Source organism: Pteropus medius, unplaced genomic scaffold, assembly GCF_902729225.1.
Source record: "Pteropus medius unplaced genomic scaffold, Ma_sr-lr_union100, whole genome shotgun sequence".
NCBI classification, from domain to species: domain Eukaryota; kingdom Metazoa; phylum Chordata; class Mammalia; order Chiroptera; family Pteropodidae; genus Pteropus; species Pteropus medius.
In genome coordinates, this window is record NW_024351543.1 from 10,142,999 (window position 1) to 10,162,534 (window position 19,536).

The 19,536-nt window shown below is 41.7% G+C and overlaps 1 protein-coding gene across 1 annotated transcript in view; it reads left to right on the forward strand.

Moving 5' to 3' along the window:
• Positions 1–19,536, forward strand: part of SCN10A (sodium voltage-gated channel alpha subunit 10) — a 78,466-nt gene that overhangs the window by 31,061 nt on the left and 27,869 nt on the right. Inside the window, exons 12-15 of the mRNA XM_039843272.1 lie at positions 1,364–1,475; positions 7,110–7,348; positions 8,909–9,082; positions 18,627–18,986. Of these exons, the coding sequence (XP_039699206.1) occupies positions 1,364–1,475; positions 7,110–7,348; positions 8,909–9,082; positions 18,627–18,986 (885 nt within the window). The remainder of the gene's footprint in view (positions 1–1,363; positions 1,476–7,109; positions 7,349–8,908; positions 9,083–18,626; positions 18,987–19,536) is intronic.

The following is a 19,536-nucleotide window of genomic DNA, read 5'->3' on the forward strand; positions in this document are numbered from 1 at the left end:
ACGGCCCAGCAGGGAAGGTGGTAGATACCGACTCCCCTCTCCTTCCAGCCTCTGATCTCCTATCTGCACCATCGTTCAAACCTGACCAGAACCAGAGGGTGACAGTGACACAGTTTGTACAGGTCACCCTCCCCAGGTATAGAGCTAGCTGAGCAGAGAAGGGAGAACAGGTTTCCGAGGACCAACAGAGAATCACTAAAGAGTCGGAAAGTCCAAGCTGGTTTGCAGGGTCCCTCAGAGGTGTTTTAACATCCTAGAAAATGCCTCATTCAGGAAACCTTGTTATTGTTCCCTAGATTGTCACTTTCCTAGATATTGTATCCCTGATGCATTTTAGTTACATTATTTGGCTTGATAAAGATTAACTCTTTAAGCCCTTCTGTGTCATGTAGACCTGGGTTTCAATCACAGCTGTGCGATTTACCAGCCGTCACCTTTAGCAAGTCCCTTGAATTCTTCAAACCTCCACGTCTCCTTTTGTAAAAAGGTTTCTAAATAGTCGAAGAGTTAAATGGAATAACAAAGTACCTACATCTATATACACGTGTCTGACAAATAATAGTATCAGCTAGTATCTTTTGTTGAGCCCTCATGGTTGGAAAATTTATAAACTTATATTTATTAAGCATTTACTATATACCTATGAACTTCACCTATGGTAGGTGCTCAGTAAATGTTAAATTTGGATTCTGAATAGTTTGCGCTGTGCTGAATCAGCAGCTCTGGGCCTTGAACTCCCCACGTCTCAGATGTGTGACTAGAGTTAGGGGCCTGGCACAGAACCTCCAGGGAAGGCCTCAAGAGAAGCAACAAAAGGATTGTGTCAGAAAACTAATAATTGGACAATCAAGGCACACAAATGTTCCCCCAGAAGGAAAGAGAGTGTGTGGAATTGGAACTGGGTTATATGTTGAAAGGGAAAATGCGCCTGTTGGAAGAGAGATTGAGAGTAGAAATTCTGTGTAAAAGTCAGATGCACAGCTCAGAAGACATCTCATGATGGCCTGGCCCGCTGCTCCTCCCTTTGGCAGAAACCTCAGAGACCCTTGAAGTAGTCCTGTCCCCACCCTGCTGCCTAGGTCCCTGTCCTAGGGCAAGTGTTTGCAGAGCCTCAGGTGAGCCCAGGTCACTCCATTAGCTGCAAACCTGGGCTCTGTTTCTCCCTAGCTCTGTGTCCTGGTTGTCATGCCTGAGCTTTTACCCCATGTTCAAACAGCAGCCTGATTTCTCCAACCATGAGGGCCATAGCTTCACTGGACAGCTCACAACCATGAGACTGGCCAATGAGAGGCTGAGCGACCTGTGTTTGCCACTGAAGACCTCCGGTTGGGGGAGTGTCCTGACTCTGTTTGCGTCCTGGCAGGCATGTGATACAGGACAGAAGAAGACTTTATTATCAGCAGAATACCTGAATGAACCTTTCCGAGCCCAAAGGGCAATGAGTGTTGTCAGTATCATGACCTCTGTCCTCGAAGGTAAGTGTTGCTCATTGGAACGTCAGTCTGCTGTGCTGTGTTGAGTCCCCATGTGAGTGGCAGTGGGGATGCCCCAGACTTGTGTCAAAGAGCACCTGCCTCTGCATCCTAGGATCCTAAATACTCTTCTTTTTTTTTTTGTGCCTTCACCCTTACTCAATGTGGGGTGTTTTTTTTTTAACCTGGATAATTTTTCAAAGACAATAGAATCAATGGAGAAAATGTTCGAGTCCATCTCTTGTTCAAATTAACATCTGCTTCATGTGTATTCACAAAACCAGATTTTAAAAAATGATCTGGCAGAGAATGTCAAGCTACCACTCAGGTATGCAAGAAATTTAATGATCTTTAACTTCCAAGCATGGCAAAATCCTGCTGTTTTCCTGGCTATAACTTTATGGTTATAATTTGACTTCTGTCTCAGCTCCCATTATGCTAAGCATTGGAAGACAATTAAAATAAATTAATCAGATGGTTTAACTAAATTCTCATTAATTCAGGGGTTCATTAGTTCAGTGGGAATCCACTTAGTCTCTCCAGGGATGCATCTAAGTTCCTGTTGCTTACACCAAGCCAAGGGTGTGGCACTGGGTCATGGCCGCCTAACATTCAAGTTCCCAAAGACTATGGTTGCATCCTCCTCACCCTGAGTACAAGTCCTGTCTTCTTATCCAGTCTTTATTCGACCTCAGGATTTGGAAAATATGGCCTTAATCGTATCTATTATTTATCTTCCCTAGACAAATTTAAAATGTCCTAGGCTAGCGGAGGGAGAAGGGAGCTTGGATGTAGCTGTGTTCCTGAGAAGGAGCCCTATGTGCTGTCCTCCCAGCTTTGGGACAAATCCTAACTGTGCGGGAGCACATGTTGGACAGTAGAAACCAAAAAAAGAAGAAGAACAACAACAACAACAACTTAAAAACAGAGCTAATCTGTGCATTACTTTCCAGGTGGAGCCAGAGATGGCAGCCCTTAGAGAGAGACCCACATGCCCGGCATGGCACAGATACTGTAGAGTAGCATAAACTGGTAATACGCCTGGGGAGAGAAGGCCTGAGCAGCCTCAGAGTGTGTCCTGTGGCCCCAGCATGACAGGACAGTAGCTGGGTGATGACGTCGCCCCTGTTGAAGGCTATGGAAGGGAATCTGGAGAGGCAAAGAGGGAGCAGCCATTTCCATGGCTCCCCCACCAAAGACCAAATGGGAACTATGATGACTCAAGTAAATACACTTGTCAAAGACTAAGGACTGGCTCAACCCTCCATCACCCTTGAGTCCCCCGAACTCACATACAACCTCAGATAATGAAGTGGTAGCAGACACTAAATTAACTAAAACAAAGTCCTCTAGTTGGCCACTTGAAGTATAAATTGAATGCAGTTATGGGGTTGGGGAAATCTATACATTCCTTGCATACCTGAGTTTGTATTTTGAGAAGTGTGTACACATTCCAGTGACAGCAGTGTGTCCAGGCTCTCATATTTTTCTCATTGAAAATTATTTAATTATTTTTATTGTAATAGTGTCTGCACACCCAAAACTTTTCATGGCTGCACAGAATTTCACCATGCTGATATGCCCATGATTTTTTGGCGGCCAAGTGGATCGCTGAGGTTATTTATTTATTTATTTATTTATTTATTTATTGCTATTAGCCATCAAACAGCAAACAATGAATACAAACAGTTTGCTTTTTCATTTATTCCCAAGTACTATCAAGCTTCCTCCTTTCCTCTCTTTTAATTTATTTACTTATCAACAAACATTCGTTGAGCACCTGCTACATGTCCAGCATTGTTCCACATGCTGGGGATTCGTTGAGAAAGAAGATAGAACCTTGCCCTCATGGAATCTACATCCTGGGAGCCAGGGCACACAGATGGTAAACACAAATAGATATTCAGGTAATGATAAGAAGGAGGAGAAAAAATCAAGTAGAGGAGGATATGGAGAGTAGGGGCTTGCAGAAGGGGCTATTTTAGATGAGGTGGTTGTGGAAGGCCATTCTCTCTGAAGAGACCAGAAATCTGAAGGAGGTAAGGGAATCAGCCTTGTGAGAACCTAGAGGGTGAGAGTTCCAGAAAAAAGAACAGAAAATGCAGTGCATTTTGCAGGAATGAGACAGGAATAAACAAAATGTGTGTCCTAAACACATGCCAATTTAGGTAAGAACAACAGAGGTCTTGATTGGATGAGAGGCAACAGAGGTTAATAGTTGAGAACACAGGCCCTAGAGCCTAACTTCCTGGGTTTGCATCCTGGCTCTGCCACTTATAGTAAGCTGTGCAGTCTTGGGGCCCTATTAACTGCTCTGTGCCTCTGTTTTCTCATCTTTAAAATATACACTAGGTTATAAATTCCACAAGGGCAGAGATGTATCTGTTTTGCTCACAGCTGGATCTCTAGTACCTAGAAGAACAGTGCAAGGCACATAGTAGGTACTCAACTGATAGCTGCCGAATTAACGGTGAATGAGTGTGATGCACAAAGGTGATTTTGGTGAGGAGCAGAGGGTGGTACTAATTTATGACATGAACTGATGAACCAAAAGAGAATAAAGAATTGTCCGATATCCTGAGGTAGGACAGACTTCCTCTCAAGGAAGATACTGTGAGAGAAGACTGTGAAAGGCAGGAGAAACAATGACATTTTTAAAGAGAATCTGGGTAAAGGTAACCTTAGGTTCGGTCAAAGAGGCTAAAGGTTTTTGAGCATAGAGCAGATGACCTGCGATCTTCTCTGGTTGGACATTATATTCACTATACCCATGGAATATATGAAAGATGCTTGATGCTGTCCAAGTTGTGATAAGATTTACAAAGGCCACCTCATTGGGAGTGATCGTGCCTGAGAAACTTTGGTTCAAGCCAATAAGAACTTGGTAATTCCCTGAAGTCAGGGCACGTGAACGATCTATGCTTAGCATACAAGCTAAGACTTGACAGTTGTCAGAACCAGAAAGTCAGAAGCAGGAGCACAACAGTGAGCACAATCCAGTCTCTGCCCTCATGCTGAGTGGAAGAGAAGCACATAGAACATGTTATTGCTGGTATACTGAGTGTCTTGAAGGAGAAATGAGGGATGCTAAGGGAAATGTGCTACATTTAGCCTGGGGCTAGGGAAATATTCTGGACAGAAAGAATAGCAATAACCTTGAAGCAGAAGAGAGCATAATACTTAAAAGAATGAAAAAAGCTTGCTATAGCTGGAGCATGGAGATCGAGGAGGAGAGGGGTTTAAAATAAGCCTGGAGATATGGTCAGACCCACAGAACTTCCTAGGCCATGTTAAAGATTTTGGACTCTGCATCCTGAGAGCAGTGAGGTGCCACTAAAGAATTGGAGGCAGGGGAACTACATTTACATTTTATAAAGGTTGCTCTGAATACATGTAGAGAATGGAATTAAGAGGGAAAGAGTGTTGGCAGGGGAACCCTTTAGGAGAAAACCAGATGAAAGATGGCGATGCCTGGACTCCGAGGAGGTAGCAGTGGGGATGATGGGAAACAGAAGGATTTGATTGCTATCTGAGGAGCATAAGATTCAGGACTTGGTGGTTCATGTTGATCTGGTATAAGCAACTGAAAGGATCCTGGTGCAATGACATAAAGGGACACTTCAGCTGGAGGAGGGGGATTCACTAGGAAAAGATGAGAGGGGAAGATGATGAGTTGAGTCTGGGACATATTGGGCTTCAGGCACCCTTGAGACATCCAGGTAAGGCTGTCCAGTAGGAAGTTGGCTTTATAATTAATGAGCTTAGAAATTAGAAGACAAGGGTGACCTAGAGATACATATTTGAAAGCAGTTTGAATATGGATGGTAATTTTGAGATGATGCAAGGAATAGATGACATAGAGAGAATCAAGAAAAGAAAGGAAGAAGGGCTGGGACAATGTTCTAAGAAACCACAATAATCAGTGAGTGAGCAGAAGAGATGGAGCCAGCAGAGGAAGCTGAGAAAGAATGCCTGGAAATAGGAGGAGACCCAGAAGACTATAATGCAGAACCAAGGGTCTAAATTCCTTCAGAAAGAACGGAAAGGTCAAAAGAGGCAATGCTATTGAAAGATCAAGTAAGATCAAACCCCACAAGGGCCCAGGGCCTTTAGTCAAGTGGATGTCCTTGGTGATTGATCAAGAAAGGATTGATGGAGTAGGTTAGTAAGCAGAGGCCACATTGGAGGAGGTTGAAGAATAAGTGAGAGGTGAAGAAATGAAGATGTTGTATTCAGAGGTCCCTAACCTCCAGGCCATGGACTGGTACCGGTCCGGTCTGTGGAGTGGTACCAGTCTGTGGCCTGTTAGAAATGGGGCCGCACAGCAGGAAGTGAGTGGTGGGCTAGTGAGCAAAGCTTCATCTGTCTTTGCAGCTGCTCCCCGGCACTAGCATCACCACCTCAGCTCCACCTCAGATCATCAGGCATTAGATTCTCAGAAGCACCAGTCCCTAGTGCCAAAAAGGTTGGGGACCACTGTTGTATTTGGATAAATATTTCAAGAAGTTTGCCTTTGACAATGAGGTAGTAAAATGACACTAGACTGTAAGTAGAATTGAAGGAATATTTTTTCTTATTTGTGTGTGGGGGGGCGCTTTTTAAAAAGCGTATTTATAAGCTAATTTGGGAGGACATGTGAGAATGGGAAAGACTGAAAATAAAGGAAAGAGGGAGTGTTCAATAGATTTCTGAAATGGCTGACAGGAGAAGATGCACAAGTGGAGACATGGGCTGTTAATAGGAGGGACACCTCTTTAGTTGTAACAGAAGGAAAGAAGGAGAGTTCTTTGTGGATTAGCTTTTCGCAGGAGATTCTTCTGGGGAGGAACCATAATCATGTTGCAAGCTAGCAAGTGCATGATTCTTTTAGCCTCCCTGTCTTCCTAGATAATCAAGATCAGCAATGTTAAGGCTGTTTACAAGGCCGAGTGTCTTCGTGTCCTGGCTCACAGACAAGCTGCTTCTTGTAACAATGACGTCTCTGCAAGATTCTTTACTCAGCACCACTTCCTGTACTTCTCTTTAGTGCCCGAGTAGAGAGGGGGAAATGGAGGTTGGAGAAGAGAGGAGGAAATGAGAAAGTAGTCTAGTAGACTAAAGGAGTGGACCGAATAGAGAAACATGGCAGGATTTCTGGGCAGTGACAGACTGGGACTCACGAGTCCCTAGTGGGACCAGCCAGCATGGTTATGTACTTTTTCCAACCAGTTTCAACTGGCCGGGTGCTGGTGCAGAGTGCTCTGCACATGGGGTTTATTCAGGGTTTGGATTCTGCCAGGCAAGTACAAAGGAGGGGGAGAGGGGCAGGGGAATTGAGGGTGTCTTCAAAGGAAAAGATAGAGGGATGGACATGAACTCTGGGTAAGTTGAGACGTAAGGACATGACATAAGTGATGAGCAGTTAAAAAGTATAGGGTCTGTGGTTTGGAGGACTGGATGGAGACAAAGACCAGAATGGAGTTGCTAGACTGAAGGAACTTGAAAAAGTAGGAAATAGTAATCAGAGAGATGGAAGGCTGAAATGGAGATTGGAGGTGGTGGTTATTAGTGATGATGAGGTCTAGAGAGAAGGCTGTGGGAAGGAGATCTGAGGCGATGCATGGCTGACAGCTGTCATTGACTACATCTGTGTTGCAGAACTCGAGGAGTCTGGACAGAGGTGTCCCCCCTGCTTGACCAGCTTGGCTCAAAAGTATCTGATCTGGGAGTGCTGCCCCACATGGGTGAAGCTCAAGACACTTCTCTTCAGAATTGTGACAGATCCCTTTGCAGAGCTCACCATCACCTTGTGCATCGTGGTGAACACAATCTTCATGGCCATGGAGCACCATGGCATGAGCCCCACCTTCGAAGCCATGTTCCAGATAGGCAACATTGTGAGTGCACTGGCAGCCATGGCCCATGCCATCATGGCCGGAGGGCTTTGGGTGGGGCGGCAGCATGCTCCCATTGGTTGGACTGTTGGTCTAGCTAGCTGAGAGCAGAGGAACAATGTGGGAGATGTGTAGATGCTGAGTTCAGGAAGCCAAGTCTTGGGGACCAGGTTGGGCTGGTGGTGGAAATTGCTTTGGGATGAATGAGCACAAGGAAGTAGACTGAGAAAGCCCTGACCTAGGGGGAGCTTGCTTGAATTCAGGACAGCTACTTGAATTCTAGGATATCAGCTGCCTTGATCTTGAAATGAGGGTACATGCCACTTTCCCATCTAAAGACAATTATGGACTTGCTAGTTTCCTTCCAGAAAAAGGAGAATCAGAAAGAAGGGAAGGGAAAGTTTACTTCTAAGAAGTCAGCGTAGAACACAAAGGGTTTTATGGAAGAGGCCTTTGGGCTCACACCCCATTTTATAGTCAGAGAAGTTGAGAGAGAAAGGCCTTTACCACTGTGACAAAGCATAGTGCCATTTTTAAAAAGGGAAGAAAGGCAGGCATTGTTTAGTGCCTATGACAAGTCAGGTGCTTTATAAGTGTTATCTCAGAGTCACAACAACGTTATGAGGTTATCATCACACTCACACTTTAAAAGAGAGCACTAAGACTCAGAGAGGTTAAGTATTCTGAAGATGGAGCCAGAGTTGACCCAGGTTTCTCTAGGGCACAGGACATCAATCCCCTGTCACACCACACTGACTTGCCTGAATAGAGTCCTCAACAGATGCCCTTTGACTTACCCAAGCTGGTAAGAGGCTTCATTTCCGAAGCTGGTGAGAAGCTTTAATGAGAGCAAAGCTGTGTTCTCTACTTTCTCTTTATCTGTCGTCCTTCCCTGCTGGGTGTTGTGTGACCTGACCCTGGTCCCGACTTCTCAGTGTCAGAATTCTGTTCTAAGACAATTAAAGACACCCAGAGCTGAAAAGAATCTTAGAGGCAATGTATTATTTCTGTTCTTGCTAATAGCTATTATTTATTAATGAATTACTATTTGCCAGGCCCTTCGCTAAGACCTGCACATGCATTATCTTATTTTTATGTCCGTTATACAGATGAGGAAATTGAGGTACAGAGGATGTATTACTTGTCCAAGCTCACACAAGCTAGGAAATGGCTGAGCTAGGATTTTATCTGGGTCTGTGTTGTCCCGCAATCCATGCTTTTAAACTACTGAACCAGATTGACTTCTAATTTACCTAATTATGTAATAATTATTATCCTAATGATTATCCGCTTACTCCCTTTCTATCACCGTTCCCATGGAAACACTGAAGCACGATTCTGATGCATACGCCCTGAGCACTGGTCCTGAGATTTCATTCAGATGCCACATTGAGTGTTACCATCCCCAATCCTTCAGGAGCCAGCGGATAATATAGAAACTGAATAAGAATGATGCAAAAGGATTTGCTGTTTTACAAACATGACACTTCCCTCCCGCCTTATTTGTAAGTTGTCCCTGACCCCACAGACCCTGCTGAGACAGTTCTTTGTTTCTGTCTGCAGGTCTTTACTGTGTTTTTTACGGCCGAAATGGTCTTCAAAATCATTGCCTTCGACCCCTACTATTACTTCCAGAAGAGGTGGAACATTTTTGACTGCATCATCGTCACTGTGAGCCTGATAGAGCTGGGTGCAGCCAAGAAGGGTGGCATGGCGGTGCTGCGGTCCTTCCGCCTGGTAATGTTCTCCCTTGGCGACCTGGGGAAACTCCCTCACAAACAGGAAGGCTCATCCCTGAGAACGGACACTGTCCTTCGGGGACCCCATCAGCCAGCTCCCTCTTCTTCTCCTGTCTGTGTGGGAGGCGGGGCATGGCTTCTGGGAGCTGGAGACTTGGTGCTTTCCACTTACTCAAAGTGGGGGTATGCCTTCTCCTCTCTGGATCTGGGTTCCCTTATCTGCACCAAGAGGGCACTTCCCAGCACCCTCCTGTTCTCTTATCAAATAATAATAACAACGATAATCATAGCAGCTAATCTTTCTTGAGTACCGAAGTTGTGTCAGGCACAGCGTTAATCCCTTGACATAACATACTTCATGTTACACTTACAACAACCCTAAGAGAGAGTGGCTTTTAATATCCTCTTGGATAGATGAGGGTAACTGAGATACAGAGTGGTTAAATGATGACCCAGAGTCTCCCAGCTGACCAGCGAGCAGCAGATCTGCATCTCAAAGCCAGGTTGCCTGACTCCAGAGTTCCAGCTTCTCTCGCCTCATAAATGTCATCTGCTGATTCCCTGGTGCCCCAAATCACAGCCCCCAGGTCTCACACACCTCAAAAACTGCCACCTACTAGCCTCATGGCCTGGCTCTTCTCCAAACTCAGCTCTGGGGTGCCCTCTACAGGAGGAGTTCCCGGATTCCAGGCACCAGTGCCCCGTCGCCCTTAGGCCACGTTGTAAGAGCCACATCTATCAGATTTGTCAGATTCCTAGGAGGGTCTCAGGTTACTGGGATCTCCCAATTTCCCAGGCCATCTAGAGGAAGCATGATGCCTCACTGACTCTTGGGAATAGGGCAAGAAGCCTTACGAAATGGCAGGGTTTATTAGCACGGACCTCTTGTTCTCAGTATTCTCTCAGTGTGAACTGAGAACCCAGTGTCTAGCTTTAGAGAAAGATGTCAAAACAAAGGAGAGAGTGCCCAGCAATCTCACTAAGTCCACTTCTAGGCCAGAAAGTCATGGGTCTGAGAATAAAATCCAGAGACTTTGTGATGATATACTAAGTTCTGCATAATTGGGGCCTGCCTACCTCTCCAATCGCCTCTTGCTCATTTTGCTCCAGCCAAGAGAGGCCTACTTTCTCTTTTGAACACAATCATACCATATGCAAATAATGAGTTTTGTCTCTTATTTTCTAATCTTTATACCATTGGTTCTTTCCATTACATTATCATACTGATTAGGACATTCAGTACACTGTTGAAACGATGTGTTCATAGCAGACATCCTTGCTGTTTTCATGATCTCAAAGAGAATTCTTTCAATATTTCACCAGTTTTGATATTTGTGGCAGGTTTTTTTAAAGATTCAAAAAATCTTTATCAGCTTAGGAAGTTCTCTATTGTTAAGAATCCTTATCGTGAATGGATGTTTAATTTTATCAGACAATTGTTTTGCATATATTAAGATAATCACAAGATTTTCTCCTTTAATCTATTACAGTAGTTATATTAATTGATTTTCTAATGTTAAATCAACTTTGCATTCTTGGGATAAACCCAATTTGATTATGATATAATTTTTATACATTGGAAGATTCAGCTTGCTAAGAATTTGCTTAAGTTTTTTGCATTCATATTGACGAGTAATATTTGGCCTATAATTCTCCTTACTTGCATTGTCCTCACCAGGATTTAGTATGCTAGTTGCCAGGATATTTAATCTCCATAAAAAGAGGTGAAGAATAGTCCTCTTCTTCTACACCCAAACTTTGGGTAAGAGTGGAATTATTTTTTCCTTATAGATGTAGTAAAATTCACTAATGAAGCCATCTGGAGGTCAACATTTTTCATTACTGATTTGATTTTCTTAATGGCTGTGGAACTAGTCAGGTTTTCTATTTCTCAAATTGGTTTTGGTAAGTTATATTTTTCTAAAAATTTTCCTTCTTATCTAAATTTTCAAGTTTATTGGCATAAAATCATATATGCTATGCTGTTACCTTTTAAGGGTCTATATCACTGGTACTTATCGTACCCTTTTCTTTCTTTAAAAATAATGATTTGTGCTTTCTCTCATTTTTTTTATTAGTCTTGCCAAAGATCATCAGTTTAATTAGTGTTTTCAAAGAACCAACTTTTAGCTTCTTGAGCCTCTCTATTTCATCGATGTTTTTCTATTTCACTGTATCTTATCTTTTTTTTATGTTGGCCAATTTTTTTAATTTTTATGTCTTAATTTTTTCAATGATAGTTAACATACAATATTATATTAATTTCAGGTATACAACATAGTGATTAGACATTTATATAACTTAGGAAGTGATCATCTCAATAAATCCAGCACCCATCTGATATTATACGTAGTTATTACAATACTATGAACTATATTCCCCATGCTATACTCTACATCCCCATGACTATTTTGTACCTATTTTATAACTACCAATTTGTACCTCTTAATCTCCTCCCCCCTTACCCATCCCTCCACCCCCAATCTGACAACTATCAAAATGCTCTCCGTATCTATGAGCTTGTTTCTGTTGTTTGTTTGTTTATTCTGTTCTCTAGATTCCACACATGACATTTGTCTTTCTCTGTCTGACTTACTCTACTCAGCACAATACTCTCTCTGTCCATCTGTGTTGTTGCAGATGGCAAGATCTCGTTCTTTTTTATGGCTGAGTAATATTCCATTGTATATGTGTACCACCTCTTCTTTATCCACTCATCCATTGATGAACACCCAGGTTGCCTCTATATCTCGGCTATTGTAAATATCACTGTGTATTGTGATCAACATGTGTATTCACATGTCCCTTCAGGGAGTGTTCTTCAAATAAATACCCAGAAGTGAGATTATTGGGACCTTCTTTGTCTCTTATTATAGCCTTTGTTTCAAAGTCTGCTTTGTCTTATATAAGTATTGCTATACCAGCTTTTTTGTTTGTTTCCATTTTCATAAAGCATCTTTTTTCATCCCTTTCAGTCTGTGTATCTTTTGATTTGAATTGAGTCTCTCGTAGGCAGCATATGTAAGGGTCTATTTTTCTTATCCGTTCAACTACCCTACCTTTTGATTGAAGCATTTAATCCACTTACGTTTAAAGTAATTGTTGCTAGATATGTGGTTATTGCCATTTTATTAGTCAAATTTATCTTTTTCTTATTACTTCTTCTTCTTAAACAAGTCCCTCTAACATTTCCTGTAATACTGGCTTGGTGATGATGAACTTCTTTAGCTTTTTTTTTGTCTGGGAAGTTCTTCATCTGTCTTTTGATTCTAAATGATAACTTTGCTGGGTAGAGTAATCTTGGTTGTAGATTCCTGCTTTTCATCACTTTGAATATTTTCTGCCGATCCCTTCTGGCCTGAAAAGTTTCTGTTGAGAAATCAACTGACAGTCTATGAGAGCTCCTTTGTAGGTAATTAACTGCTTTTCTCTTATTGTTCTTTATCTTTAACCTTTGGCTTTTTAATTATGATGTGTCTTGGTATGGGCCTCTTTGGGTTCATCTTATTTAGGACTCTTTGTGCTTCCTGGGGTTGTATGTCTTATTTCCTTCACCAGGTTAGGAAAGTTTTCAGTCATTTATTTTGAAATAGGTTTGCAATTTCTTGCTCTTCTCCTTCTGGTACCCCTATGATGTGAATGTTGTTATGCTTGATGTTGTTCCAGAGGCCCCTTAAATTATGCTCATTTCTTTTTTCTTTTTTTTTTAGATTCTTTTTTCTTGTTGCTGTACTGATTGTTTTCTGCTACCTTACCTTTTAAGTTGCTGATTTGATCCTCTGCTCATCTAATCTACTATTAATTCCTAAGGTATTCTTCATTTCAGCTATTGTATTCTTCATTTCTGACTGGTTCTTTTTTATGTTTTCTATCTCTACTTTTATGTTTTCTATCTCACTGAGTTTCTGTATCTTCTCTTAAGTTCATTGAGTACTCTTCTAACAAGTGTTTCGAATTCTGCATCTGGTAGATTGCTTGCCTCCATTTTGTTTAGTTCTTTCTCTGAAGCTTTGTTCTTTTCTTTCATTTTGGACGGGTTTCTTTGTCTTTACACTTTGGCTGCCTCTTTCTTTTTGTTTCTATATATTCAGTAGGGCTGTTATGTTTTCCAGTCTTAGTAGAGTGGCCTCATGTAGTAGGTGTGCTGTAGGGCCCAGTGGCACAGTCTTCCTGGTCACCTGAGCCAGGTGCTTCAGCTATGTCCCTTGTATGGGTTTTATGTGCTTTCTTGTTGTGATTGAGTCTTGGCTCCTGTTTGCTTGTCAATGGGAGGAATTGACCCTCGGGCTCATTTGTTGTGATGACTGGCCATCACCAGTAGAGGAACTTTTGTGCAGGGGCCTGACTCTACTGAACAGGATTCACTTTGGCAGGGCTCTGGTGCTTACCCTGTCTGCCCTTTGGGTGTGTCGTCCCCAGATGTGACCTTGGGTGGTACTCTGACTCAGACGGAAGCCAGCTACCAGGACTGCAGGCTGGGGCCCCCTGGGAGGGGCCTGTAGCAGGCCAAGTTTAACTGTAGCCTGTACCCTGCCCGGGGCCATCTGGCATAAGCCACCAGGCAGTCCACAGATGGCCACCACCCATATGTGATGGCTATTCTGTAGCTTAGTTGTAATTTTGATGGGTTTGTGAGAGGAGACAAGCACAGTGTTTACCTACTCTGCCATCTTCCCATGTATCTTAATTACATTTTCCATTCTACATATTTTATTCTTTTCTAACTTCTTACGATAAAAATTCTAACCTATTTCCTTTTCCAATATACTTATTTAAGACTTCAATTTCCTTGTAAGAACTGCTTTAATGTGTAGAATTTTCCTTATTGTTTGGGTCTAAATATTTTCTAATTTCGGGGGGTTGGGGAGGGTGAAGTGGGTAAAGGGGATCAAATATATGTAGCTGAAGGAAACTGGACTCTGGGTAGTAATCACACAATAGAATATATAGATGTCAAATTATAATGTATACCTGAAAATTATATAATTGTATTAACCAATGTTACCCCAATAAACTTTAAGATAAATAAATAAATAAATAAATATTTTCTAATTTCAAATTCGATTTATTCTTTGACTCTAAAGTCAATTAGATGCATGGTTCTTAATTTCAAAACACATGTGATATTTCTAGTTATCTTTACGCCATTGAGTTCTAGCTTAATTGCATTATAGACCAAGAACATGCACTGTATAATTTTAATGCTTTGAAACTTATCGATAATTTCCTTTTGGCTCAGAATATTGAAAATATTCTTTATGCACTTGAATGTGTCTTCTGCAGTTGTAGGGTGCAATACTCTGCATAATCCACTGAGTACAGAAAGTTCACTGTGTAGTCCAAATATTCTATATTCTTGCTTATTTCTGTCTGCTTGTTCTAGCAATTACTGCACGAGTGGTGTATAAAAATACCTCCCGCTATGATTACAGCATGGTTTGTTTCTCCTTATGGTTCTATCTTGAGGCTGGGTTATTAAATGCATACATGTTTAAAATTGTTATGTCTTTCCAGTAAAGTGAAACTTTTATCATTAAGAGTTGATCTTTATCCCTAGAAATGCTTTTTGCCTTAAAATTTTCCTTGCCTAATTTTAATTTAATAATGTTTTCTTTTGGTTTAGAATTTGCCTCATATATCTTCGTTCATCCTTTTACTTCTAGCCTTTGTGTATCCTTAGGATTTTTATACATCTCTTGCAAACAGCATAGTCAGATTTTAGATTCTTATTCAGCTTTGACAATCCAATCTTTGTCTTTTAACCAAAGCTTGTAGTCCACTTATTTTGTGAATACTGATGTATTTGGATATGGGTCTATCATTATATTTTGGGTTTTCTATTTGCTTTACCTGCTCAAGTGTGTTTGGTATTCTCTCTCTTCCCTACTTCTTCTTGATTTATTTTAGATTGATAATTTTTTCCTTATTTCATTTTCCTTTTTATTGGTTTAGAAACTAAATGCTTATTTTTATTCTTCGGTTATCTTAGAAATTATAACATGAGTAGTTAATCTAATGTAAAAAGCGAAAATCTTTACTTTTCTCCAAGACAAATTTTCATTTGTTACTCTTTCCAACTAACTATGGTGTTAAGTATTTTAATTTTATCTTGTTTTTAAAAAGCTATGTGACTTAACAATAAATAATTCTAGCTGTTGTACAAACAATCCCCAAACTCAGCATCTTAACCCAATAAAGATGCTGGGTTATTTCTTGCTCATGTCCTAGTATGATGCAAGTCAGGCATCACTAGGACTGAAGATGGCCTGCGCAACCTTTGAAGCTTGACTCTTGCTTATGGAAAATGAGAGGCCAAGGCTCATTTTAAGTTTTAAACAGTCAAAGGCTTTTTAGTCATGGCTCATGGTTTCTTTTGCAATCCACTTCCTTTAAAACTTATATGACTTCAGACCTCTCTGGGTGCTACATACCTATCATATGGTCTTTGACAGAGTTCTCAGTTCTGCTTTATTTCTTTGCTTTCTTGTCCCCGTGCCTTTTTCTCTCAATTTATTGGTGGCCAGACCATTAATTTTGCTAAGAGCTGCTTCATTTCATTGAAATATTTAACTAGTCTTCAACACTCACAGACTTAATCCCATTGCTTACTGTTTGAGATCTAAAGCACTGTACAACTTCAAGGCTTTAAACTCCTGGATCCTATTTCCTTTTATTTCTTATTAATTAGCCAAATAATCTCTGAGCTCATCTCTTTCTTATAGTACCTTGACAAATATAACCAATTACAACTGACACACAATACTAAGGTTCTGTTTTACAAACCCTTCCTCTAGAGCTGCTGGCTCACTTTGCACTCAGGATGATTGCAGGCAATAATTTTGCCACTGCAACACAGATCAACACTTCCCAATCCTTTTTATATCAGTTTCCTTGTTGTGCACTACAAGATCACTAAGCCAGTGCCATATATTTGATGTGTGAGAAATGGCAACACCTTTTTTTGGCAACACCTTTTTTCAATATACCAGTTCTACATTACTCAAGATGCTTACAACTAGTTACAATGACCATCTCTAAATCTGTAAGTTAACATACAGTTTAATGTTTCACAGCACATTCCAAGCTGCTTGGAAAGCTCTACTGAGAATGTTTGCTCCAAGTTGAGACTCAGAGATCCAGGTGGCCCTGGAAGGGGAAGAGAAAGTGCATGGTGTTTTATGGCTCTGTCTGAAAATAGTGTACATTACTTCTGGCTCCATCTCCATTCCATCAGCCAGAACCTAATAACATGACCTCAACTGCCTGCAATATTTGGATATGTTTCTACACGAATATATTCACGTTACCAGCTTGGTTTATTTCCTTCCAGTCTTTTCCCCCCTAAATAGAAAATGTTATATTAATTATAAGATTAACTAGAGAAATGGTTAATTAAACATGAAGGAATAGTCAGCAACTATTAAAAGCAACAGTTTATAAATTTTCTGTGATAATATGAAGTAATTCTTTTTATGTAATGCTAAGCTGAGCCAAAACTACAGAGAATGATTAGATAGGGGTGGAAGTAAGGGTCACGGGGAACATGGATACAGGTGGGGTGGCTCTCCTCGACCAGGAGAGCCAGCTAGGTCATTTGGGGGCACTACAACCCAGCAGCAGACACTTTGTATGTTTTGACTGGCTAAGTGTAGCAGCCTCCAAATCCAAATAACTCTGGAATAGCAAGTGGAGGGATCCTGTTTTCCTGCCCTTTATAAAGATAACAAAAGAATTAATAGAGATGACTTAATTCATGCCCTGTAATGAGAATTATATACAATTCGCTTACAATTTGGTGTAAGCTTAAATATGGACAACAAATTGCTATCTAAGAAGATTCTAACACAGTTGACCCTTGAACAATACAGGTTTGAACTCTGGAGATCCACTTACATGAGGATTTTTTCCAATATATACTGTAAATGTATTTTCTCTTATGATTTTCTTAATGACATATTTTCTCCAGCTTACTTTACTGTAAGAATATAGTATCTAATACATATAACATACAAAATATGTGTTAATCAACTGTTTAAGCTATCGTTAAGGCTTCCGGTCAATAGTAGGCTATTAGTAGTTAAGTTTTGGAAGAGTCGAAAATTATACATGTATTTTTGACTGCATAAGAGGTCAGTCCCCCTAACGCCTATGTTGTTCAAGGGTCAACTGTATTAATGTCTAAACTCTCCACACACACCCCTCCACTTAACTAAGGAACCAGAGGAAATCCTTAGCCAGGTGTGATTAAGACTAGGCAATGCCTGGTCTTTTTGCCAGTGTGTCCCTTGTTGTTAGGCCCCACAGACTCTATGCTGTAGTGGGTGGATGTCACCCTGTGTCAGGGCCCTACTCCAGCTTCTGCTTTTGCTCTTGTCCAGAATTTACTCTGAGAATGAGAACTTATCAATCATGTCATTAAGGAAATTTTGCCTTCTCCAAGTACCCTCCACAAAAGGACTCTGTCTAGTTACTAATACTCAGTTTTTATTAGGGTTTGTCAGCTGCATGTATGTCCAGTCCACAGAATTGGTGTTTTAAGCTGTTTCCAGTATGACAAAAATAACTTCCAGATGAGCTCTAAGAGAAATGGATGTAGAATTTCCGTATAAGAGGATTATAACTCCTCCGTGGGTGATAAAACTTGCTATAGTGCTCTGTTCAGCACTCTCGCAACTGGTCCAGAGCCTGGTTCTTTGTAGGTGCTCCATAAATACCCTGTGCCAGCTAAGCCCAGGTATTTCTAACAAATTAGAGAACCACACAAGTGTATTTTTTAAATGTTTGTATGGTGCTTTTGCTCTCTTATGGGACTTAGCACATTTGGGTGTACAATGAAGACTTTTGGGGTCTTTGCCTTGTCTCTGTAACTAAACCCTTAGCTCCGTGAGGGCAGGAGCGTCTCTCCATCCACCTCTCAGGCTAGTACAGTGCTATGCGCATGTGTGGCTGGCATTCAATAAGGTGGTAGTTTAGTTAGTTGATTAAATTAACCTTTGGATTATTTAATGCTGGGTCCATGAAATCATAGACACTTGCCATTTCAGAGCTGGTGGGGGCAACAGATATCCCTGACCCCAGGATGAGAACTGCCTTAAGAGAGATGGTTTGCCACTACCTCTCCAGTGCAGTGCATTATGCCATACCCGCAGGAGGCTAGCCTCTCTTCATGTCAAAAGTAGGCCGTTCTCACTTGTTTTTGAGGTCCATCATACCCCACTTCACCCAAATAGAATAGGGCTTTATTCAGGAGGCCTGCGGCTACAGAACAGATTACTTTTGGCAAGACCAGCACTCCGGACCCCTCACTTTGCCACAGTCAGTGAAGCACATCAATACGTGGGGACCATAGAGGACTGATCATATCTTTGAGTAACTGATGACATGGGAAGAAAGGTCTCTGAAAGCACCTTCCTGGGAGCACCCCATATTAATGGAATGAGCTGCCTGTGCTTTTCCTAGGCCTTTGGTTTCAGGCCAAGACTTGAGATGAATGATGATGAGAACAGCCACCAAAACCTAACGCGGTCTTTGTTTCTCTGCAGCTGCGGGTCCTCAAGCTGGCCAAGTCCTGGCCAACCTTAAACACGCTCATCAAGATCATCGGAAATTCAGTGGGGGCTCTGGGGAACCTCACCATCATCTTGGCCATCATTGTCTTTATCTTTGCTCTGGTCGGCAAGCAGCTCCTCGGGGAGAACTACCGCGACAATCGGCACAATATCTCTGCGCCGGGAGAAGAGTGGCCTCGCTGGCACATGCATGACTTCTTCCACTCCTTCCTCATCGTCTTCCGGATCCTCTGTGGGGAATGGATTGAGAACATGTGGACTTGCATGGAAGTCGGCCAGAAATCCGTATGCCTCATCTTGTTCTTGACAGTGATGGTGCTGGGGAACTTGGTGGTGAGTGTGGAGCCCCCGCTGGGGCACTGTCTCGTGGGCTACGGAGGAGACTTCCAGGGTATCCTGAAAAGCTTTGACATTGCACATTTTTATGCCCACCTTGTACCTCCTGGGTTGTCATGTGGGACACTTTATAAGAACTTTTCCTTGGGAGGCAGCCTGACTTGCAGTAATGAGCACACGTGACAGAGAAAGAAAGACCTGGTTTAGAATCCCAGTTCTACCTCTAGTAAAGCTGGTTGACCCAGCACAAGAGGCAATCTCTCCAAGCTCTAATTTCCTTAAAATTAAGAAAAAAGTGCTTGCTCATGGGCTTACTGGGAGAATTAAATTACAGGAGATGGCATATGCAAATTGCCTAGTGCAGTGTCTGGGCTATGGCAGGAACTCAATAAATGATAGCTGTTAGCTGTTGAAGGAAAAATTTCCCTCCCCGCTCCAAGGAGTCTCAGAAAATATTTTTCCTCAAGGGAGTAAAAGCTGACTGATTTCTCCAAGCTACACAGATCCTAGCGAGGAGCAGGGGATGAGATGAAAGAGGGAAGCTGGA